The following is a 22,832-nucleotide window of genomic DNA, read 5'->3' on the forward strand; positions in this document are numbered from 1 at the left end:
CAGGTTTACGGTATTTTATGCCTTTCTGCGTTTGTATTTCTGCTCTCGGCACAGGTCGATTGTCTATCATTGGTTGCCATCCCTGTTCATCATCATCAGTTCCTGCATTTGGACAAATCACCTCCAGACTCCACCATCTTAAAAACCCCTCCATTTCCCAAGAAAATCAGACTGTCTGCTGGTGCTTGTGTTTGGCTTGTTGATGTTGGTTTGTGTGTTAAGCGCTTCTGTTTGGTTTATTATGATTTATCTATTAACTTGTTCTTGTCTTTGGGGGGAAAAGCACATCATGTGACCTACATATCCAGCATGTAGGTTTCAGGCAGCTAACTGTAACCCTAACCCTAACCCTAAACTTAAGCACTTTGTGTGTATGTTTTTGTGGGCCCCTTGTTACCACTCACCTGATGTTTTCCCTAATCACCTCTAGGTGCCTGGGGTTGTAGCGGTCTTCATCCAGTGGAACAGGCCATTGTCCTTAAACAGTAATGAATAGTTCCGAAGGGTTTTGGGAACATGTAGGGTTGAGTGCATTACAGTCTAAACTGTGCCCCTACTCCAGCAGACTTATATGGAGGACTCAGACCAGAAACTGCTCACATCCCCTAACTCCTTTGTGTCAGCAGACATGAGAGCCTTTCTAGCTCTATTTGTTGGAGTCTTTCCTGGATATGAAGAGGGGGACATGTTTAGTTGCATCCCAGTCCAAATGCCACCCTCCACTATTCTTTGCCATGGAGAAACAAAAGGGTACCTGAACATGTCATGCTATGCTGTGTGTTATTGTAACAACTATGTGAGTAAATGGGAAAAACAAAAGTAATTTTATAGTTAAATGCACTTAGTGGGCACACACACACTGTTGTTGTCACGAACCACGTTGCAGCTTCTCAAGTTCGCAAATGAGGAGACCGACTCCTGGGTTTCTAATAAAACGTTACATTTAATTAAAATACCAACAAACATCTGTCGCTCCGCTTGTACACTCTGAGTCTGAGGCAAAACTATTCTTCTCTACTTCTTTTCTCATTTACGCAAAAGACCAAGGGACGTAATTAACGTATGGACATCTAGTGGCAGTTCTATAAATCGCATTTCAAATTGTACAATTAAACTCAATGCCAATCATTCATCAGCAATTACAAGTTGACAACCAAATACAAACAACGCCTTTCCACACAACATCAACAACACCAACGGAAACAACAAAAATACAACACACACCGAGTTGGCTATATTCTTTGAATCCACAGTCATAGATGTTCATTCAGCAGATTTTTTTCTGCAAGGCAACATACATCTCACAGAATAATACAAGAAGTGGATTACAGAGAGACTTGTAAATGTGATTCTGAACCACAGCTAATTTATCACATTCTCCCATATGAACCAAGGTACATCAAGTAGCTGCACAAAGCTTAATCCAATAACAGCTGTCACAACATTACTGAACATAAATATTTGTCATGCACTTAGATCATGGGATAAGTGACTAATAAATTGGTAAACTATGTATTTTAACATTGTTAATTTTTTTTGGGGGGGGGGAGCACCCACTAAATGGGTGAATACAAGTGTTCCCAGTGTCCTTGTTCTGTGTGAACTTGGTTAGTTTTCACGTTTCCTGGTGCCCAAGTCAACTAGAAACTAGTTCAGTTCACCTTAACTGAAATCTCCATATGCTCATGATACACACTACAAAACTCCAAAATTTGTCACATATCAAGCAAATTACCACACAAATCTTTTGGGATGTTGTGCACCATAGTCTCAATAATGCAAAATGCGAACAGTAAACAACTGCATAAAAATACGTTATTGTCAGTAAGAAGTACACACTGTATGTGGGTCTTCCAGCAGTTAAAAAAAAAAAAAAACAAAAAAATACACCCATACAGCACACTGTCCTACTCAATTAGGAACTAACACAACTAGAGAAAAAAAAAAATGTTTCCATATGGAGTTTCTCTGTCACGGTTGCGCGTAGCACGGACGGACTCAAGTGCAGAGTGTTCGGATCGACGTGCACGGAAGCCGAATCAGAATCCATAATCGTAGTCGAGGGGCAGGCGAGGGTCAGGCGATCAGCAAACGTCGTAGAAAGGGCTAGGCAAAGAACGTGGTCAGGAAGAAACAGGCAAAGGGTCGAAGTCGTAATGGGTCTCTCAGTAATACGGTTTGCAGGGAAACAAGGAGGCAAAACAAGGTTCCGTGTCTGGGCTTCCTCGGCTTCCCTCTTTATAGTCGTTCCCATCAGGGAACGGCAGGTGTCGCAGAGGTGCCAGATGCGGAGAAGGTGACACACTCCTTTCTGTACTTTAAAAAAAAAAAATAAAAAAAAAAACAGGATAAAGCCAGCTTGTCATAGTCTCACTAATTTCATGACAGAACCCATAAAACAGTCCATGTCGAAAACTCCCATCCAATCAGATGTTGTACAAGAATACTGACAAAGTGCTTACCAACTACCTCAGTGACTTCCATCAGGGAAATGCACCCTGACAACCCGAAAGCCTCTGGCCCTGACTCCTGTTAATAGGGGAGATGTGTTGTGAAAAGGGAAACACCCAAAAAACAGGAGGTGAGGTGTATGGTAAGACCCTGGGAACAGACCAGGGGACCCCTCCCCCCATCTTGAACGATAGATTTACTGGGTAAGTTCCTTTTAATGATTTATGGTTTTAAGCCTTGGGGTATTTTTTTTTTAAGGTTCTGTCATGCAGTCTTTATATTGGTTTTATTGACACTTATTGTTTTATTATATTTTATTATTCGCATGACAGTTTTTAGAATTTATTGAATATATATTTTAATTAGCAGAAATAATGAATGGAGAATTTTTTAACCTGTCGAGTCTAACACTAAACTAAACATAAAATAAAATAAAGAAATGACAATAAATAAATGGAACTCAAGGTCAAAGAATTTTCTGCATTTCTGAGTGCCAAAATTAAGACCCTTTTATTAAAGCATCACCGAATTCCACATTCAAATAGATAGTTATCCTATAGTTCATATTGATTATAATGCAACATAACAAGGTTCCAGGTTTTCCTTCATTATTTACTCTATAATACTGTACGGTTGTTTACCTGCACTCTTTCAGCTCTTTCATAGCTATTCCACACTGCACATTTAACAAAGGTTCACAAAAACATATGTACAGCACTTAATGTTTAAACTTTTATTAAAAATAACAGAACAGTAAAACAAAAGAAATTGATGAAAACAATGTAAATAAATTATCTCCATGTACAAATGGACATGTTTTGGACAGTCCAAATTGGGACATGATCACAGAGGTATAACAGGTGAAACTAGTCAATGAGGACTCACTCCTGTTTTTATCTACATCTTTTTACACTGATTTACCCATTTATTCTCGGTCGTTTTTTTTACTGTATCAGTTCAGGATAATGGCAGACACAGGGATCTGAGCCTGGATCCTTCAGACATAACTCAATCTATGAGACCACGAGTTGTCCTAATTTAAAAAAAAAAAAAAAAATTGGCATAACTGCCTCACGTCTACATCTGGATGTGACTTTCAGTCCAGCTCAGCCTGTACACTTTGCATGTTCTCTCTACATTCATGTTGGTTTCCGTCCAAAGACATGCATTTCAGGTGTTCTGAACAATATAAAACTGCCTGTGTGAGTGACTGTGTTAAACTTTGTCCCAAGATGATGTCACATGACCAATTTGGTCATAAGTCATGGTATTTCTATTAATTATGCTTTTTTCAAAGAATCTGAAGAACTTTTAACTGTCATTTTCTGATTTGAAACTGGGGGCTTCGATGGTGCAGCTGGTTTCGCTGGGTCCTGCTCTGCGGCGGGTCAGGGGTTCGAGTCGGATTAGGCTCCGGTTTGCTGCAACCCTACTTTGGACAAGCGGTTTCAGTCAGTGTGTGTGTGTGTGTGTGTGTGTGTGTGTGTGTGTTGCGTTCCATAATTAATCTGTTGCAAAATTCTTAAAAAACTCTATGTGAAGCAGTTTATGAAAACTCCAGAAAAACATTTCACAAAATAATACTTCAGAAGAGGGTGTCAGCAGGTACAACTTCCAGCACCTGGACTGTGCAACGCGATGTAGGTTTGCTTAGTTCACTCTTGGTGTTTGCATGTTCTTCCCATGTTTGTGTGGGTTTCCTGCAGGTGCTCAGGTTTCCTCCCACAGTCCAAAATCATGCTTCGGGTAGATTGGTGACACTTCATTGCCCTTCATGCATGTGTCACTGTCCTGTGATGGACTGTCATCCTGTCCAGGGTGAACATTGAGTAGCCTGGTGCCTTGTGCTTCCAGGATGGGCTCCAGACTGCAGGAACTCTACCTTAGGATAAGCAGTTAGGGGACATGAGTGAGTGGATGATATTTCATGGGCTTAACAGCCTTCCCAGTCTTCCTTGAAAACACCAGTCGTCACACCTTCGCTGTTTGATCTCTGCTCAACAGGCTGAGGTGAGGTATGTAATTCTCTGCAAAATATCGTTTGTTGGTTTGTTTCGCAATTTATGAGGATCTGAGCAGGAATCTGGAGAAAGAAACAAAGAGATTTTAAAGAAAAGCAGCACAATATTAACTTAGTAACAGTAACTATAATGAGCAGTAATGTATTTATATTAAAACTTTAAAGATGTATCAGCAATTGATATTGCCTCTGAAAAAACAATTTCTCAGTTGTTTCTGAACAACTTCACTGTCCAAATTAGTCCAGAGTAGCACATAGATAATACAATATGTTGTGAAATATTGGACAGTAAATTGGCAAAAGCATATTAAAACAAACCTGATTTTGTAGTAAGGGTCTTACAAAAAGGAATAAAATGTTAGATTCATTCTATCTCAATGTCAGTTTAATTTCAGTGTTAATGGAAAAACCGATGGTAATTTGGTCAATTTTTAATGGACAGTCTTTGTATATATAAAGTCATTACTATTTTCTTACCTGGTTCACTGGAGTTGTTTCTTTGGACGGAACTGTGATTTTTACAGTGTTATTCCTCCAATTGCTAATAACAATAAAATTATTAGAACTACAGTCCCAACTATCAGAGGACCCAAATTATTCTCTCCACACTGAGAATCAGACACACTGTCTCCTGGTTTCACTGTGGGAAGTCCTTTGGATTGACAGCTGTGAAAATACATTTAAATATATACATTATACTGTATATTATATACTTCATACACATTGAACACAAAATTAACTGCATTTTTCCTTTATCCAATTAAATAAAAACTAAAGAGATAATGAAAAAAACAAGAATCACGACAGACTTACTCTGTGTGTGGTGTACAGGAGGTAGAAGATCCATCTGAGAAAGAGTTTTCAGGGCAGATTTCACACACAGTGTCAGTAGAGTTTGTTCCTATAATAGTTAAAGAAAAAAAATATTTTATCAAACCTTAAAATCAATGTCAACTTTATTCTCACTTCCACAGTATGTTTGGAACATACATCTGAGCGAAACAGCATTTCTCCAGGACCATGATGTGACAGAGGACAACTAAAAACAATAAATAGAAATATATAATATATTGTTCAATGAATAGAAATCTAAATCGAGTTAAAAGTCGTAATGCAAAAAGTGAGTTTTTTGCAGTAATCGTTTGGAAAGAAGTAATACACAGTGTTAGTAGAGTCTGTTCCTATAACAGTAAAACAAAGAAAATATTTTATCAAAGCCCAAAATGGAGACTATATTACAAATTTGCAAGATCATAAATCAAACAGATGGAGTTAAAACACATGAACATAGCAGACCAGGGTGTTTGATGAAGTGTCCAGGTTTGCAGGTTGTGTGTTTCTGTGCTGCTCTACATCCTCCCTCATGAGGATCAGTACAATAGTTCCCTTCCAGGACTCCACACACTGCATCTGAAGAGGCTGTACATTCCTTCACTGTCTTTAAACCAAGACCTGTTGACACATTTACATTATGTTAAAATTTTAAATTTATTCATTTAGCAGATGCTTTTGTCCAAAGCGACTTACATCTCATCAAAAGTACAATTCATGCATTACATTAAGAGAAAGAGACATGGCTGCAGACGTGTGACTCAAGTAAACCAAGTAGTTTTTTTCCCTACCGCTTGCTGTACCGAGGTTCATCGCTCAAGTAGGTACATAAAACACAGGAGAGATAAATCCTTATACCCTCCTACCAATTTTTTTTTTTTTTGATGCAAAATCAAGAATATCCATGATAGATTGTACAATTAATTTGTACAAAAAAAGTGGTTGATTTGAAACATGACTTCTCACCTTCTTCACACACCGTACAAGGAACACAGTGAATCAGATGATTCGGTTTGTGGGTGAAAGTGGATCCGATACATGGTACACAGGAAGTACTGGTGTACGCTGTACAGTGTCTGTAAACTCGGGTTCCTAAAGAAAAGTGAATGTCTGCTGATTATTTCACACCCTTTTCCGACAGAAAATATGTACCTGTGATCCGCAAATCAAGTGTCTGTACACTGTATAGACATTAGAGGGGCTGCAGTATAATGAAACACAACTTACCAGGTGAACACATGGGACAACACTCTCCATTTATTTCATATTCAGCCTGATCACATGGAGAACATAAGTTCGATTTTAAAATCAGAAGAAACACTGAACATATCTGAGGACAGAAGAAAACATTTCAGTTTAAACATTATATACAGGTACAAAATAAATAAATGGTGGAGTATGTTGCAAACCATTGATGAAACCACACGAAGCACGGAATACGATGCACGCATGTTATTAAAGGACACTTCCACCTTGTAAGAAATACCAGACCAAGAGCTTTATTATTAACCACAGTAAAAATAAGATTTTTTCCCCTCACTGGAAAATATCAGTATCATTCACACTGAAATCACAACAATATCCATCTTTTGTGGTGACACCTCTGCTGTCTTCATACTGACCCATCTGACTGGTACCTTGTTAAGGTGAATTCTCATCTTGGAGATTAATCAGAAGGTGTTTTCAGTATGACTTCATTAAAAGGCTCTGCTCTTAGATACTGTACAAGTTCCCTTTGTGTTATAATTAAATATTAGTGGTGTTTTGTGATTACTGCATTGTCTGGGATTTGTCTGTAAAATAATAAGAAAATTTCACTAACATAAAATCAGATGGAATCCCACAAACCAAATATTCATCACACCCACTATTTGAGGCCAGATTGTGACCAAGAATGTAGTGACAAGAATCATTTCATTCAATGAAAGTAGCAGAGTGTTTAAAAAGTACAGTATTTAACTGACATTGACAGCTGTTTTCTGTGGGGAGTCAGTGGTAGCTAAAGCTGAACGTGATTTTCTAACAAATAGAATATTACACAGTCTGAGGAGTCACTACACACAAGGTCAGTGTTATTAACTTGAGAACTTCTCTCTTAAATTAAACAGACATTTATTCTTACATACCATTTGGTAGAACATCATATGCAATTCCACTGGGAAAAAATATCAATTGTTTGATAAGCACCCATAAATGGGAGTTAAGTAATAATATCTCATATAAAGCTGTTTTTATCCTTTTGCAACAGTGCGAAGTTCATTCAGCAGCCTGGGGAAAAAGAGACTCATTTCAGTGCATTTATATTTCAGTCAGGAGATACATGGTCTCTGTTACCTGCAGTATCTACTTGACTGCTTCTTAAGCCCATTTCTCCACAATCACTGTTTTTTCTTTTATTTCACACTGAACTTAAACTTGTAGACATGATAACTGAACTGCTTATTCCTTAACCCTAAAAGCAATTATAACGTACAGAAAACACTTTAATTTCACTTTCACTTTTAAAATGTTCTCCGTCATACAAACTACACTGCCCGTTGGACCTGAGTGTCTCTTTCACCCTCTACTAACCTTTGGTACATAAACTGGTATTTATAATTATTCTACTGCGAGTTTACACACAACGACATTAATTTACCACATTATTGGCCCGTTTCGACACGACTGTTCATATTGACACTAAATGCTCCTTCTAGATGTGGACTTTCTGTATTCGTCATCGCTATGAAGAATAAAAAGTCCATACTGAAATAGAATCAGAGTTGCAGGACACAGTAAATAGGAATATTTACACTGCCTGTCAGAGTAAAGAACAGAAACACCAACAGTGTTAAAGCTGCATTGAAGCACACCAGTTTATTACCAGAGAGTAAACAGGGTAAAAGTTTTGCACACGTTCTCTATACTGCGAACTTCCCACAATCTTGAGAGTGAAATGCAAAAGCATCTTTTTGGACTGTGGGATCAGACCAGAGCAAATTGGCACAGATTGAGGGGGGATTGAACCCATGCCCTCTTGCACCCCCTAATTGCTATGAGACAGCAGCTACTTGCTGCAGCACCCAAATTCTTCCACATGTGAGTTGGAGAATACCATCATAAGAATACAGTACTCAGAAAGACTACAGGTACTTTCAAAATGAAAGAAAACCATTTCTAATGTATTTCCAACCAGGGAGAGCTCGAAACAGAACAACACAACTGTCTCTGAAGGGAAAAACCAAAGTGAAACTGAAATTCCACAGGTGAATTTGTGTGTCCTGTCTCACCCTAGAGGCTCCGGACCATCATGGCGAGTTAATGACAATTCATTCATTTTTACCAACATGTTGCTGTTTAAAAGCAATGATTTCTGTGATCTGCCTTCAGAATGTTACTCAAAGAGGGAGTAAAACTGTGAACAATTCACAGGAGAAGTTCAAAAGAGTAAAATATACATTTCCTCAACGTAAATCTCAGAGAAAAAAAAATACAAACTATAAACAGAAGAAAAGCTGCAGTAGTGAACACATGTATATTAACCTCATATAGATTCATACACAGCACATATTTTGTTTACAATGGATTTATAGTGATTCTTACCTTAAATTGTTAAATGACGCCGAATCCTCCCGTATCGCTCGATATCTGTAACCGAAAAGTGTCCAAGTTTAACAGTCTTAACTGGAAATTATCTACACGCTTACACAGAAATATAGTTCTCTTTTCTATATTAACACAGCTGCTATATAGCAGACAAATAAATCCCAAGTTTTCCCTTAACAAAGATCAGACAGCACCATAGACTGTGAAACCTGCTCTGGTTTCCTACCTTTCGCTGTCAGGAAATGACATGTAGCTGAACTCAAACTCGGAACGACGATATTCAAAATGTTGCAGCCCTGTCACTCCGATAGTAAACTGTGTAAATGTGGATTTGCGTTATACTGTAATATTTACTACAGCAGTTCCACCTGCTTTGGATGTTTAAGTTTAAACCCACTTTTAGAACTCAGTCTCACCTGAGTGTGTGTGTCTCCCTTCCAGGGTAGCAGTCCTGTTCTAGCATCTTCTGAAGTATTCATTTAATAAAAACAGTGTAGAGTGTAAAACTTTTTCTGTTTTGTCCTTCTCCGAATTCTGTTATCTTATCAACGTGCTGAAGTTCAACCCCTCCAGTGTGGAAATTCTTTCGCTTTCATTTTCTTTTTTTTTAAAAATTCATTTACAGAACTTGAACACAGCACTTTTTTGGACAGTTGGGAAATACACCAGTTAGTGTTGGTGGATTGACTGGAGATACAAGAATTTTTAGTTGTGCTGTCAAGTGCTGAACACCAATCACGTCGAGGCAGAATTCCACGACTGTGATATTTAATACATGGAAGGTGCCGAGTCAAATCTGACCCAGAGCGTTTTCGAGGTAGCTCAAGGCAGGAAGAGATGTGGGTTTTCAGGTCCTTCCTCTGCATGTTAAGCGAACACAAGGGGAAGTACACAGCCGCTGTGCGTCCAAGCACGGCTCGAACCCCAGGCCCACCGCACGGCGAGGCGCTGGTCAAACCCGCCGCGGCACCACATGCCCCCTCGGAGCTAACGCAATGGAATAATACATTTTGATGAAGTTGTAACAATGTTTTCCATCATCGTATCACAGCGACATACCATTTCTTCTCAGTTTACATTCATGAAGGGTGTTTGAATGTAATTTCTGATTACGTTAACCGACTTATACTTTAGCTGATGTGATGTGCACTGTAACATATAAATGCTCTGATCCGTACTGATCTGAGATGTATGTCGCTTTGCCGAAAAGTTTCTGCTGAATGAACAAATGTAAATACAAATGTAAAGACCCTCTCCTGAACAAATTTTTAAGTGTCCCTAACATTTCAGATAATTTTGATAAAACATTTCAAATAAGCACTATTTATCTACCGTTCACCAATATAAAGTGACAACAAAATTAGTTAAAAATTTCATAAACCTAAATTCATTCTTATGTTTAAAGTGATCAGGTCAAATTGGACTGAGAACCTAAGTGAAAATTATATAAATCTTACTGGCTGAGAGAGGTGTGCAGTGGCGCAGCAGGTTTGGCCTGATCCTGCTCTCAGGTGGGTCTGGGGTTGAGTCCTACTTGGGGTTCCTTGTAATGGACTGGCATCCTGGCCTGGGTGTATCTCCTCCACCCTGTGTTGCTGGGTTAGGAAGGAAGCGCACCTCTGATCCAACCCTGAGCTTTCATGTAAGTTGCTGAGTGAAAATGTTAATTTAGCTCTTCCTTTGTAATACAGCTACTTAAGCTTCTTTAAATGATTTACTCATTCATACAGTTGAGTCATTTTTTACTGTCAGTTCAGAGTATAACAGGTACAGGGATTTGAACCTGGGTCCTTCAGACAAATATTTACATATATTTACATTTATTCATTTAGAAAATATTTTCTACAAAGCGACTTACATCTCAGAAAAACACAATGTGTGCATTTCATACTCAGAAAGAGACTAAGATGCAAATGTGTGATTCTAAAGTACAACTAATTTACTTTCCACCATATGAGCCAATGTTCACCAAACAAGTGGGTGCATAAAGGTTTATACAATAATTAGTAATTTCTAATCACAAAATTTTAACATTTACATCACACAAAACCTTATCATAAGGTGAACTTGAATAAACTGAAGACATAATTTGTATTAGTTTCAAGGCCAAACATTTTTATGTGTTGCTGAGTGTCAAAATTAAGACCCATTTTTACTGAAACATCACCAAATTCCACATTCAAATGGATACAGTTATCCTGTATTTCATATTGGTTGTAATGCAACATAACAAGGTTGTTTCCTTCATTATTTACTCTATAATACTGTACAGTTGTTTACCTGCACTCCTTCAGCGCTTTCATAGCTATTCCACACTGTACATTTTACAAAGGTTCACAAAAACATATGTACAGCACTTAATGTTTAAACTTTTATTACAAATAACAGAACAGTAAAACAAAAGAAATTAAAGAAAATAATGTCAATAAATTCCACGTACAACTTGACATGTTTTGGACAGTCAAAATGGGGACATGATCACAGAGGTATAACAGGTGAAACTAGTCAATGAGGACTCACTCCTGTTTTTCTCTACATCTTTTTACACTGATATACCATTAATTCCGGGTAGTTTTTTTACTGTAACAGTTCAGGATAATGGCAGACACAGGGATCTGAGCCTAGATCCTTCAGACATAACTCAATCTATGAGACCACGAGTTGTCCTAATTTTTTTAAAAAAAAGGGCATTACTGCCTCACCTCTACATTTGGATGGGGGTATCAGTCCAGCTCAACCTGTTCACTTTGCATGTTCTCTCTACATTCATGTTGGTTTCTGCCCAAAGACATGCATTTCAGGTGATTTGTAGAGTATAAAACTGCATGTGCCAGTGACTGTGCTACAGATGGTGTTAAACTTTGTCCCAAGATGATGTCACGTGACTAGTTCGGTCATAAGTCATGGTATTTCCATTAATTATGCTTTTCAAAGATTCTGAAGAACTTCTAATTGGCATTTTCTAACTTGAAACCGTTAATCTCCATACATGTGTCATCCATAATTATGTAACTGGAATTAATCCCATTTCTCTAATTCCATTTGTCTACAGTATTGTGTTCCATGATTCATATGTTGCAAAATTCTTAAAAAACTCTATGTGAAGCAATTTATAAAAACTCCAGAAAAACATTTCACAAAATAATACTTCAGAAGAGAGTGTCAGCAGGTACAACTTCCAGCACCTGGACTGAACAACGTGATGTAGGTTTGCTTAGTTCACTCTTGGAGTTTGCATGTTCTCCCCATGTTTGTGTGGGTTTCCTGCAGGTGCTCAGGTTTCCTCCCACAGTCCGAAAACATGCTTCGGGTAGATTGGTGACACTTAATTGCACTTTGTGCGTGTGTCACTGTCCTGTGATGGACTGTCATCCTGTCCAGGGTGAACATGGAGTAGCCTGGTCAGTTGAGTAGACTGTAGGAACCCTACCTTAGGATAAGTGGTTATGGGTAATGAGTGAGTGGATGATATTTCATGGGCTTAACAGCCTTCTCATTCTGCTTCGAAAACACCAGCTGTCACATCTTCACTGTCTGATCTCTGCTCAACAGGCTGAGGTGAGGTATTTAATCCTGTGCGAAATATTGTTGGTTTGTTATCAAATTTATGCGGATCTGATCTGGAATCTGGGGGAAGAAACAATGAGATTTTAAAGAAAAGCAGCACAATATCAACTTAGTAACAGTACCAATTATGAGCAGTAATGTAATTATATTAAAACTTTAAAGATGTCTTTTCGGAGCCAATATCAACTAAAGACTAATATGAACTAGAAGTCACGAGCAGGACCCGGTCCAAACCCCTGCGCCACCGCACCCCCCAGAAGCCACATTTAGTCAATGGATAATTTCTTTTAATAATTTAATGATACAATTTCTTACTTGTTTATGAACAACTTCACTTTCTTCTGATTGCTGCAGTTGGCATTCCTGTTATAACAGTAGAACACTGAATTATTGTTAATTGTACCAAGTTTAAAGAAAATTTAATCCAGAGTAGTATATAGATGATAAAACATGTTGTGAAATATTGGACAATAAACTGGAAAAAACACATTAAAACAAACCTGATCTTGTTGTAAGGGCCCTAAAAAAAGAATGAAGTGTTAGATTTGTTCTATCTCAATGTCTATTTGAATAGCTAATTTCAGTGTTAATGCAAAAACTAAAGGTTATTTGGTAAATTTTTAACGGACAGTCTTTGTATATACAAAGTCATTAAAATTGTCTTACCTGGTTTACTGAGGTTGTTTTTCTTTGAACAGAACCCTGATTTGTACAGTGTTACTCCTCCAACTAGAAATAACACTACAATTATTCCAACTACAATCCAAACTATCAGAGGAGCCCAATTCTTCTCTCCACACTGAGAATCAGACACACTGTCTCCTGGTTTCACTGTGGGAAGTCCTTTGGATTCACAGCTGTGAAAAAACATTTAAATATATACATTATGTATTATATACTTCATACACATTGAACAGAAAATTTGTTGCATTTTTGATTTATGCAATTAAATAAAAACTAAGGAGATAATGACAAAAACAAGAATAATGACAGACTTACTCTGTGTGTGGTGTACAGGAGGTAGAAGACCCAGATGAGAAAGAGTTTTCAGGGCAGATCTCACACTCAGTATCAGTAGAGTCTGTTCCTATAACAGTAAAACAAACAAAAAAAATTTACCAAACCCTAAACTCAATGTGTGAAGTTTACTGTCACTTCCACAATATGTTTGGAACACACACACACACACACACACACACACACTTTCTGAACCGCTTGTCCCATACGGGGTCGCGGGGAGCCGGAGCTAAACCCGGCAACACAGGGCGTAAGACTGGAGGGGGGGGGACACACCCAGGACAGAACGCCAGTCTGCCACAAGGCACTCCAAGCAGGACTCAAACCCCAGACCCACCAGGGAGCAAGACCCTGGTCCAACCCACTGCGCCACCGCGCCCCCCTGCAAATACCATATTTACCTCAGTTTTCAATCATTCATTTGTTTATTATCCATAATTGTATTATAAATTCCCTGTCAGTCATGTTTGTACATTTCATAATGAATGAAAACTTTTTTTCAGATCAAGGCAGCAAGCGTACATGGAAAAAGTCAGCAAATAATAGAGATGGTCTTACGATGCCGTTGAGACTGTAATTATGCTGTAACTTTGACCAGTTTACCTCTCTATTCAGAAGTGGGGTTAATGTTTTTGAAATGTCTCTCTTATATTCTTTCCTTAAGGGAGAACTGAAAGTGAAACACTTTTCACAGTTATTACTAATTTACAATAATCCCAATATCATTAGTTTTATCATGTACAGAAACGGTACAATTTTACTGTTGCTTTTAAAATGTTTTGCATACATCGGAGTGAAATAGCTTTTACCCAGGAATACAATGTGACATAGATGACAACTAAAAACACATCACATCACACACATCGTCTGAACTGCTTGTCCCATATGGGGTCGCGGGGAGCCGGAGCCTAACCCGGCAACACAGGGCGTAAGGCTGCAGGGGGAGGGGACACACCCAGGACGGGACGCAAGTCCGTCACAAGGCACCCCAAGCGGGACTCAAACCCCAGACCCACTGGAGAGCAGGACCCGGTCCTACCCATTGCGCCACCGCGTCCCCCTCCAACTAAAAACAATAAATAGAAATTTACAATAAAATATGCAATGAATAAAAATTTAAATAAAATTCATAATGCAAAAAGTGAGTTTTTGCGCAATAATTGTTTGGAAAGAAATTGAAATTGCATTACAAATTAGTAAGATTACAAATCAAACGGATTTAAGCATATCAGACCAGGGTGTTTGATGAAGTCTCCAGGTTTGCAGGTTGTGTGTTTCCGTGCTGCTCTACATCCTCCCTCATAAGGATCAGTACAATAGTTCCCTTCCAGGACTCCACACACCGTGTCTGAAGAGGCTGTACACTCCGTCATTGTCTTTAAACCAAGACCTATCAAAGCAAAATCAATAATATCCATGACAGATTGTAAAATAAATTAGTCAAATTTACAAAAAAGTGGTTAATTTGAAACATGACTTCTCACCTTGGTCACACACTGCACAGGGAAAGCAGTAACTCAGACCATTTGGTCTGTTGGTGAAAGTGGCTCCAATACATGGCACACATGAAGTACTGGTGAACTCTGTACAGTGTCTGTAAACCCGAGTGCCTAAAAAAAATAAATAAATAAATAAATGTTTTCTGATTGTTTCACAGTGTTTCCCACCTGGGAAGATGTATCTGTAATCCAGAGATCAAATGTCGATTGTATGTTATCTATGAATTATGTATATTATTATGCATCGATCCAATGTACACTGGGTGTGGGTCCAGTGGTGCAGTGGGTTTAGCTCAGGCTTCCTGGCTGGTGGGTCTGGGGTTCAAGTCCTGCTTGAGGTGCCCTGTGATGGCCTGATGTCCTGTCCGGAGTGTGTCCCCTCCCTCTTACGCCTTGTGTTGTCGGGTTAGGCTCTGGTTTGCCGTTACTCTACTTGGGACAAACGTTTTCAGACATTGTATGGGCTGCAGAATAATCAAACTACAACTTACCAGGTGAACACATGGGGCAACATTCTCCATTTGTTTCATATTCAGCCCGATCACATGGAGAACATAAGGTAGATTTTAAAATCATAAGAAACACTGCACATATCTGAGGACAGAAGAAAACATTTCAGTTTAAATATATTATATACAGGTATCAAATCAATAAATGGTGGAGTGTGTTGCAAAACATTGAAGCCATTATGGTGAAACCACATGAAGCAGAGAATAAGATGTTTGCATGTTATTAAAGGACACTTCAGCTTTGTAAGGAATGCACCAGTTGAAGGGTTTCATTATTAACCACAGTAAAAAAAAAATATGGAAGATTTATCCCCCCATTGGAGAATATCAATATCATTCACACTGTAATCACAACAATATCACTTTTTTGTGGTGACACCTCTGCTGTCTTCACACTGTCCCACCTGAGTGGTACCTTGTTAAACTGACTCTTCACCTGGGATGTTAATCAGAAGGTGTTTTCACTCTGACTTTTCTAAAAGGTTCTGCTCTCAGATACTGGGCAAGTTTTCTTGGTGCTATGATAAAATATTTGTGGTCTTTTCTGAGTACAGCTCCAGCTATTGTCACTAATTTGCATAAAATTCTATAAATCTAATTGGTTGAGAGTAAGGGCTGCTGCACACTGAACTGCTGCAGTATGGCGGGGCAGCCTGGAGGGAGGTGCACTGGGCGCTCGAACCCTGATTTAACTCTGGGACCAAATAGGACAACGAGACCAGCTGACCAGCAGGACACAGGTTGGTGAATAAGATGATATTAAGATTAATTCATTTCTACGAAGACCAGGGTGGTCGTTAGCCAGGAGTCCACTGTACTGCATTTTCTAGGATTTGTTTAGTAAAATAATATTTAAAAAATGCACTAACATAAACTTTGCTGGAATCCCTCAAACAACATATTCATCACACCACACTATTTGAAGGCAGACTGTGACCAAGGATGTAGTGACAAGAATCACTTAATTCACTGAATGCAGCAGAGAGTGTTTATAAAGTACAGTATTTAACTGACATTGACAGTGGGCTTCTATGCGGAGTCAGAGGTAGCTAGAGCTTATTAATATGTACATTTTATTTTCAAGCAAAGAAAATTGCAGTAACTTGACTCAAACACACACAAGGTAAGTGTTCTTAACTGAAAGACAGAAAAGACAATCATTCTTACATACCGCTTGGTAGAACATCATATCCAAATCCATTGAGGGAAAAATTTCAAGTGTTTGAGAAGTGGCCATAAATGCAAGTAAATTTAATAATATCTTATACAAAGCCGTTTTTATCCTTTTGCAACCACGATCAGTTGTAAAAGTTCATTCTTCAACCTGAGGAAAAAGAGACTAATTTCAGTACATTTATATTTCAGCCAGGAGATACATGGTCTCTGTTACCTGCAGTATCTACTTGACTGCTTCTTAAGCCCATTTCTCCACGATCACTGTTTTTCCTTTTATTTCACACTGAACATTGCCTGATTCCACTATTGACAATTCTCTATGTAGATTGACTGAACATGATGAATTCAAATACTTTTGTGCCTCCATACCCAGAAAGGGCTGAAAAAAGTCAAATGAAGCAGAGAAGAAATGCTGTGTAACCTACTGTGTGTTTTACCATTTGTGGCATTTTCTAAATGGAGTGTGTTCCAAACTAACTTGCTCTGTTACTTCCTTATATGTAATGGACTGAAAATCTATCAACTTTTTTGGGCCTTTCAACAGTTACTGTGCAACTGCAAAGCCCGATAATACCATAAACAGTAAAACCATGAATCCATGAAAGTTTAAAATGAACCAGTGACAAGTGTGAGCAAATCAATCATGTAACACCCAGGAGTTCATTATACTTCATACATCAGCAGGTAAGTAGAGCAGCATTTGTGACCTCGGGGACTGATCTCTGATGCATCGATATTGAAAAAAACATGTGAACAATGACTGAATACCAGAAAAAATTCTTCTTCTGCAACTAAATTCGAGGGCTGCGTTTCACTTCTTCTTCACCACCACTGCCACCACCATGCTGTTCCCAGGTACAGTCCCTGGTCATAATAATTTTAAAAAAATCAACTGGAAGGAAAACTTCATCCATCCATCCATCTTCCTCCGCTTTTATCCGGGGCCGGGTCGCGGGGGCAGCAGTCCGAGCAGAGTACTCCAGACTTCCCTCTCCCCGCACACCTCCTCCAGTTCCTCTGGGGGAACCCCAAGGCGTTCCCAGGCCAGCCGGGAGACATAGTCTCTCCAACGTGTCCTGGGTCTGCCCCGAGGCCTCCTCCCAGTGGAACAAGCCCGGAGCACCTCCCCAGGGAGGCGTCCAGGAGGCATCCGGAACAGATGCCCGAGCCACCTCAACTGGCTCCTCTCGATGCGGAGGAGCAGCGGCTCTACTCCGATCTCCTCCCGGGTGACCGAGCTCCTCACCCTATCCCTAAGGGTGCGCCCAGCCACTCTGCGGAGGAAACTCATTTCTGCCGCTTGTATCCGCGATCTCATTCTTTCGGTCATGATCCAGAGTTCATGACCATAGGTGAGGGTAGGAACGTAGATCGACCGGTAAATTGAAAGCTTCGCCTTACGACTCAGCTCCCTCTTCACCACAACAGACCGGTACAATGACCACATTACTGCGGACGCCGCACCGATCCGCCTGTCAACCTGCCGCTCCATTTTTCCCTCACTCGTGAACAAGACCCCAAGATACTTAAACTCTTCCACTTGAGGGAGCAACTCCCCCCTAACCCGGAGGGGGCAATCCACCTTTTTCCGACTGAGAACCATGGCCTCGGATTTGGAGGTGCTGATTCTCATCCCCGCCGCTTCGCACTCGGCTGCAAACCTCCCCAGTGCACGCTGCAAGTCTTGACTTGATGAAGCCAACAGGACCACATCGTCCGCAAAAAGCAGAGACGAGATCTTGCGGCCACCAAAACAGACACCCTCCGTTCCCTGACTGCGCCTAGAAATTCTGTCCATGAAGATAATGAACAGAATCGGTGACAAAGGGCAGCCCTGGCGGAGTCCAACATGCACCGGGAACAGGTCTGACTTACTGCCGGCAATGTGAACCAAGCTCCTACTCCGGTCATACAGGGAACGAACAGCCCGTAGCAACGAGCCCCGAACCCCATAATCCCGAAGTACCCCCCACAGGATGCCACGAGGGACACGGTCGAATGCCTTCTCCAGGTCCACAAAACACATATGGACTGGTTGGGCAAACTCCCACAAACCCTCCAGCACCCTAGTGAGGGTATAGCGCTGGTCCAGTGTTCCACGGCCAGGGCGAAAACCGCATTGCTCCTCCTGAATCCGAGGTTCGACTATCGGTCGGATTCTCCTTTCCAGTACCCTGGCATAGACTTTCCCAGGGAGGCTAAGGAGTGTGATCCCCCTGTAGTTGGAACACAATCTCCGGTCCCCCTTCTTAAAAAGAGGGACCACCACCCCGGTCTGCCAGTCCAGAGGCACCGTTCCCGAACTCCACGCGATGCTGCAGAGGCGTGTCAGCCAAGACAGCCCCACAACATCCAGAGACTTGAGAAACTCGGGGCGGATCTCATCCACCCCCGGAGCCTTGCCACCGAGGAGTTTTTTGACTACCTCAGCAACTTCAGCCAGGGTAATGGACGAGTCCCCCTCCGAGTCCCCAGCCTCAGCTTCCTCTACGGAAGGCGTGTCGGAGGGATTGAGGAGATCCTCAAAGTACTCCTTCCACCGCCCGAGAACATCCTCAGCTGAGGTCAGCAGCGCACCACTTCCACTGTAAACAGTGTTCGTGGAACACCGCTTCCCCCCTCTGAGTCGCCGGACGGTTTGCCAGAATCTCTTTGAGGCCGACCGAAAGTCTTCCTCCATGGCCTCACCGAACTCCTCCCAAGCCCGAGTTTTTGCCGCGGCGACTGCCAGAGCCGCGCTCCGTTTGGCCCGTCGGTACCTGTCAGCTGCTTCAGGAGCCCCATGAGCCAGCCAGGCCTGATAGAACTCCTTCTTCAGCTTGACGGCATCCCTTACTTCCGGTGTCCACCACCGTGTTCGGGGATTGCCGCCGCGACAGGCACCGGAGACCTTATGGCCGCAGCTCCGAACCGCCGCACCGACAATGGAGGAGCGGAACATAGTCCATTCAGACTCAATGTCCCCCACCTCCCTCGGGACCTGGTTGAAGCTCTGTCGGAGGTGGGAGTTGAAGACCTCTCTGACAGGGGCCTCCGCCAAACGTTCCCAACAGACCCTCACTATGCGTTTGGGCCTGCCAGGTCTGTCCAGCTTTTTCCCCCGCCATCGAATCCAACTCACCACCAGCTGGTGATCAGTTGACAGCTCAGCCCCTCTCTTCACCCGAGTGTCCAAGACATATGGCCGAAGGTCAGAAGAAACGACTACAAAGTCGATCATCGACCTCCGACCTAGGGTGTCCTGGTGCCAAGTGCACTGGTGGACACCCTTATGCATAAACATGGTGTTCGTTATGGATAAACCGCGACTAGCACAGAAATCCAATAACAACTCACCGCTCGGGTTCAGATCAGGGAGGCCGTTCCTCCCAATCACGCCCCTCCAGGTATCACTGTCGCTGCCCACGTGGGCGTTAAAGTCCCCCAGTAGAACGACAGAGTCCCCAGTGGGAGCGCTTTCCAGCACGCCCCCCAGGGACTCTAAAAAGGCCGGGTACTCTACACTGCCGCTAGGCGCATAAGCACAAACGACAGTGAGAGACCGTTCCCTGACCCGAAGGCGTAGGGAGATGACCCTCTCATTCACCGGGGTAGACTCCAACACATGGCGGCTGAACTGGGGGGCTATTAATAAGCCCACACCAGCCCGCCGCCTCTCACCTTGGGCAACGCCAGAATAGTGGAGAGTCCACCCTCGATCGAGTAGAGTGGTTCCAGAACCCAAGCTGTGGGTGGAAGTGAGCCCGACTATATCTAGACGGTATCTCTCAACTTCCCGCACCAGCTCAGGCTCCTTCCCCGCCAGTGAGGTGACATTCCAAGTCCCAAAAACCAGAGTTGGCGCCTGAGGTTTGGGTCGGCCGGGCACTCGGCCCCGACCACCGCCCAAATCACAATGCACCGGCCCCTTACGGTTTCTCCGGCAGGTGGTGAGCCCACCGAAGAGCGGCTCCACGTCATGGCTTCGGGCTGAGCCTGGCCAGGCCCCGTGGGCATAGACCTGGCCACCAGGCGCTCGCATGCGAGCCCCCCCCCCAGGCCTGGCTCCAGGGTGGGGCCCTGGTGACCCCATACCGGGCGGGGTAAACGGACGCCTTGATTTTTCCTTCATAAGGGGTTTTTGAAAGGAAAACTTATTAATTATTAACCACCTTCTTCACAACCAGACATCTGGACTTTGATGACTTATACAATTCACTCATCTCAGGGGAGACTAAGAAAGTTCATGGAGGGCTTCTGCAAATACCACACACACACACACACACACACACACCCTGGACAGGACGCCAGGGCGCCACAAAGCACCCCAAGCAGGACTCAAACCCCAGACCTGCCAGAGAGCAGGACACAGCCAAGCCCGCTGCACCACCCCCCCCCAAATACCATATTGACCTCAATTTTCTCTCTTTATTTGTTTATTATCCATAACCATATTACAGATTCACTGTCATGTTTGTACATTTCATAATGAGTGAAAACTTTTTTCAGATCAAGTCAGCAAGTGTACATGGAAAAAAGTCAGCAAATAATAAAGATGGTCTTACAATGCTGTTGGGACTGTAATTATACTGTAACCTTGACCAGTTTACCTCTCTACTCAGAACTGGGGTTAATGTTTTTCAAATGTCTCTGTTATATTCTTTACTTAAGGGAGAACTGAAAGTGAAACATTTTCCACAGTTATTACTAATTTACAATAATCCCAATATCATTAGTTTTATCATGTACAGAAACGGTGCAATTTTACTGTTGCTTTTAAAACATTTTGCATGATGTGAACTAAATACCTTTTGGATTTTAGTTCCACCTACTGCACATACAATTTACTGCAGTTCTTGTTCTCGCTGGACCAGAATCCACTTCTCCAAGTCAGGGTCACAGTGGCCCGGAGCCTATCCTACAAACACAGGGCACAAGGCTGAGCAGGTGTAGAGTGTGTGTGTTGTGTATAATCACACACTAGATCAGGGCTTCTTGACCTGTGTGCTGCAGTTAACCTGAGGTCTCTGGACAATTGAGGTTTATAGACAAATTAAAAGTGATCAAATTGCCTTTTTACTGCAGTTTGTCTTCAGAGATTAATTGGGAAAGAGCTGCAAACCTTTGAAGGAAAATACAAATAAATAAAAAGAAAAAATAGATAAAAACCACTTGATATGACTTGTACTGTGAGAAGCTCACTCTGTGATCAAACCTGTTTTACACACACTTTGAACTCAATGCTCAAGTAACATTGAAATTTCACCTCCCGATACTTTCAGTTTCAGTGTGAAAACACAGATTACAGATCCCTGCTCTACTAGTGTGTGATCGCACTCACTCACAGAATCACACGAGTTGTTTGACCCGGCTGGTATTTATTTCCTTTATTAACAGAGCAAGAGCCAGATGGTGGTAAGAACAAGGTGAAGAAAAAAAGATGTTCAAACGCTGTTATGGATACATTTAGTAAGTGAAACAGCCGCAAATAGTGGCCAGATCCAAGGGGGATCTGGACCACGTAAAAAAAAAGTGTCCGGTTAATCCAAAACTGTATAAAAGGTACTGTCTGCCAGTTGCTCTACAAACCAACTTGACTTTGTTACTTTGTAACAAAGGCTACTTGCGTTTAGAAACTACCCAGGAGTCTGGTGTGTTGTCTCTGGAAACCACGACAAAACTTATGCTCCAGACAGTGAAAATTCATTTCCGTATTTGAAGGACATGTATTGCGGAGATTCTCCAATAGTCCAAACACATGTGTTAAAGTGAATTGGTGACCCTACATAATAATGTACATTGCCGCGTGTGCCCTGTTCTCCATGGTCCCCCAACCTACATTTATACTTATAGTCGAATCTCCGGACCAAAACGACAAGTTCCTGAAAATCGATTAATGATTTTTCACCAACATCACATGTTCATCATGTTTCTGTTTAAAAAGCCATGATCTCTGTGAGCTGCCTGAAGTTACTCAACTAGTAGTGGTAAAACTGCACAATTCGCTGGAAAAGTTCAATACAGTAAAACACAGTACATTTTTTCTCCACATATCAGTACATAAATAAGCGACGACGTACATCTCAGAGAAAAAATACAAAATGTATAAACAGAAGAAAAGGTGCCGCAGTGAACACTAATGTAACATGAACTTCATAGATTCATACACAGCACATATTTTGTTAATTTATAATGATT

At 41.4% G+C, this 22,832-nt stretch overlaps 2 protein-coding genes across 8 annotated transcripts in view; one reads left to right on the forward strand and one right to left on the reverse strand.

Annotated features, from left to right (window-relative positions):
• The window catches only part of LOC114909298 (NACHT, LRR and PYD domains-containing protein 12-like), a 454,333-nt gene that overhangs the window by 308,360 nt on the left and 123,141 nt on the right, over window positions 1–22,832 (forward strand). The window lies entirely within an intron of this gene.
• Window positions 1–22,832, reverse strand: part of LOC108922354 (tumor necrosis factor receptor superfamily member 14-like) — an 83,035-nt gene that overhangs the window by 59,590 nt on the left and 613 nt on the right. For 3 of the 7 annotated variants that reach the window (XM_029247615.1, XM_029247614.1, XM_029247609.1), the window contains 10 exons: window positions 21,443–21,552; window positions 16,651–16,803; window positions 15,462–15,564; window positions 14,956–15,081; window positions 14,706–14,861; window positions 13,454–13,541; window positions 13,121–13,311; window positions 12,955–12,974; window positions 12,770–12,817; window positions 12,180–12,514 (listed from right to left, as the gene is read on the reverse strand). In XM_029247615.1, coding sequence (XP_029103448.1) covers window positions 12,455–12,514; window positions 12,770–12,817; window positions 12,955–12,974; window positions 13,121–13,311; window positions 13,454–13,541; window positions 14,706–14,861; window positions 14,956–15,081; window positions 15,462–15,564; window positions 16,651–16,716 — 858 coding nt within the window. In that variant the 5' untranslated portion in view covers window positions 16,717–16,803; window positions 21,443–21,552 and the 3' untranslated portion in view covers window positions 12,180–12,454. Of the gene's footprint in view, window positions 1–11,325; window positions 12,515–12,769; window positions 12,818–12,954; window positions 12,975–13,120; window positions 13,312–13,453; window positions 13,542–14,705; window positions 14,862–14,955; window positions 15,082–15,461; window positions 15,565–16,650; window positions 16,804–21,442; window positions 21,553–22,832 lie in introns of those variants that run through there. The other 4 variants (XM_029247617.1, XM_029247611.1, XM_029247623.1 and 1 more) reach the window with 4 other exon arrangements.

This window comes from Scleropages formosus, chromosome 2, assembly GCF_900964775.1.
Source record: "Scleropages formosus chromosome 2, fSclFor1.1, whole genome shotgun sequence".
NCBI lineage: Eukaryota > Metazoa > Chordata > Actinopteri > Osteoglossiformes > Osteoglossidae > Scleropages > Scleropages formosus.